General features: G+C 40.3%; 1 protein-coding gene across 1 annotated transcript; it reads right to left on the bottom strand.

Annotated features, from left to right (window-relative positions):
• Positions 1-48: 48 nt before the first annotated feature.
• LOC105309370 (olfactory receptor 4A5-like) lies at positions 49-996 on the bottom strand. The gene has a single exon (XM_011385491.1). The coding sequence runs from the start codon at positions 994-996 to the stop codon at positions 49-51; it is 948 nt and encodes a 315-aa protein (XP_011383793.1).
• Between the last annotated feature and the right edge of the window lie 753 nt (positions 997-1,749).

Below are 1,749 nucleotides of genomic sequence, written 5' to 3' on the forward strand. Positions count from 1 at the left end.
TTAGAATTCACTACCTGTTTGTTGCTTCAGAATTAGGAACAAATGCGTTTAGTATGGCTGACATATTTTTATTATAGCTACAGTTAACTTTTTACAAAAGAGTTCTCTCATAGCATTTTTCATCTCCAAATTTCTCAGGCTGTATATTAAAGGATTCAACATGGGAGTGATAACCGTATAAAACACAGTTATAAATTTATCAATAGGGTAGTGTGAAACAGGTCTAACATATATGAAAATACAGGGGACAAAAAAGAAGACAACCACCAACATGTGAGAACTGCAGGTAGACAGGGCTTTGCGTCTCCCTTCCTGACTGTGACTTTTAAGGGAATTTAGGATGACTCCGTAGGAGATTAGAAGAAGGATAAAGAAAACAATACACATTGCACCACCATTGGCAACCAACATGAAGCCTAGAAAGTAGGTATCAGTGCAGGCAAGTTCCAACAATGGGAACACGTCACAGAAGAAGTGGTCGATGACATTGGGACCACAGAAGGGGAGGTCGTACACAACGAGAATTTGAAATACAGTGTGCATTAAACCTACAACCCAGGCCACCACCAACAGCACGGTGCAAACCTGTCTATTCATGATAGTTAGATAATGCAGTGGCTTACAGATAGCCACATATCGATCATAGGCCATCACCACTAGCAGGGAGATCTCAGCGCCACCAAATAAGTGGTCCAAAAACAAGTGTCCCATGCAAGCAGAGAAGGAAATTGTCTTTTTAACACTGAGTAAATCTACAGCCAATTTCAGTGTAAAGGCAGTGGAATAAACCACATCTATGAGTGACAGACAGGCAAGGAAGAGGTACATGGGGGAGCCCAGGGAAGGGCTGGCAAAAACAGTCACCACGATGAGCAGGTTGCCCACCACTGTCACAACGTAGATGAGTAAAAATATGACAAATAATACTTTCTGCCGCTCAGGATCCTGAGTGAGGCCCAGGAGGACAAATTCTGTCACATTGTTAACATGTCCCATTGACTCTTCTATAAGGGCTGATTCATGGATGTGAGCTCAGGAGACGGGACCTGTAATGAAATCGTGAACATGACTATGAACACATCCATTATGCTCTGGATACAACTTCTGATTATATCTGCTACAGTGGTTTACACACAATAAACATTTAGTAAATATCTATGAATTCATTCAAAGAGCCTATTATACCTTCCCTTGACAAGCAATTTCTCTTCAGATGAGTTTGCTGGTGCTACAAGTAAGAGGTTCTATCTCAAAATCTTAGTAGATTGTCCACAGACAAGAGGAATCAAAGGCCTGACATCAGTCACACATTTCATAGAGCCTTCTTTAAACCATGTCAGTCTGTGGCACAGAAGTCAGCAGTGATAAACCGGGAAAGGGTTCCAGGTTCAGAAATTCACTCTCTGCTGGTGGCAAAACAACTGTAAATACACTGGCATAGAGTAAGTCCCCTAACTTGGTAGCACTTGTGCTGAGAACCTTTACAACCAAAAATAGTCTCCTCTGGAATAACTCAATACGGTAGTGATCCACGATTAGAGGTTCAGTCCTCCATCACTCAAAGGATGCTTAGTCTTCTTAGATGTCTCATTAAATTTCAAGAAAAAGTACTCAAATAACTACAAAATTATTTAGCACATCATTCTAAAATTACTTGATCTGACTTTGTGACTGCCAGGGCTTTTTCATTAACTGTCAACTTTATAAGAAGTTGTAATTCAAGTTGAAAATCACATGATATAACTTATA

The sequence above is a fragment of the Pteropus vampyrus genome, unplaced genomic scaffold, assembly GCF_000151845.1.
Source record: "Pteropus vampyrus isolate Shadow unplaced genomic scaffold, Pvam_2.0 Scaffold733, whole genome shotgun sequence".
Lineage (NCBI taxonomy): Eukaryota > Metazoa > Chordata > Mammalia > Chiroptera > Pteropodidae > Pteropus > Pteropus vampyrus.

What these genes read in the sequence shown, in the direction of transcription:
- LOC105309370 (XM_011385491.1), bottom strand. Translation starts at nt 996, where the DNA reads ATGGGACATGTTAACAATGTGACAGAATTTGTCCTCCTGGGCCTCACT.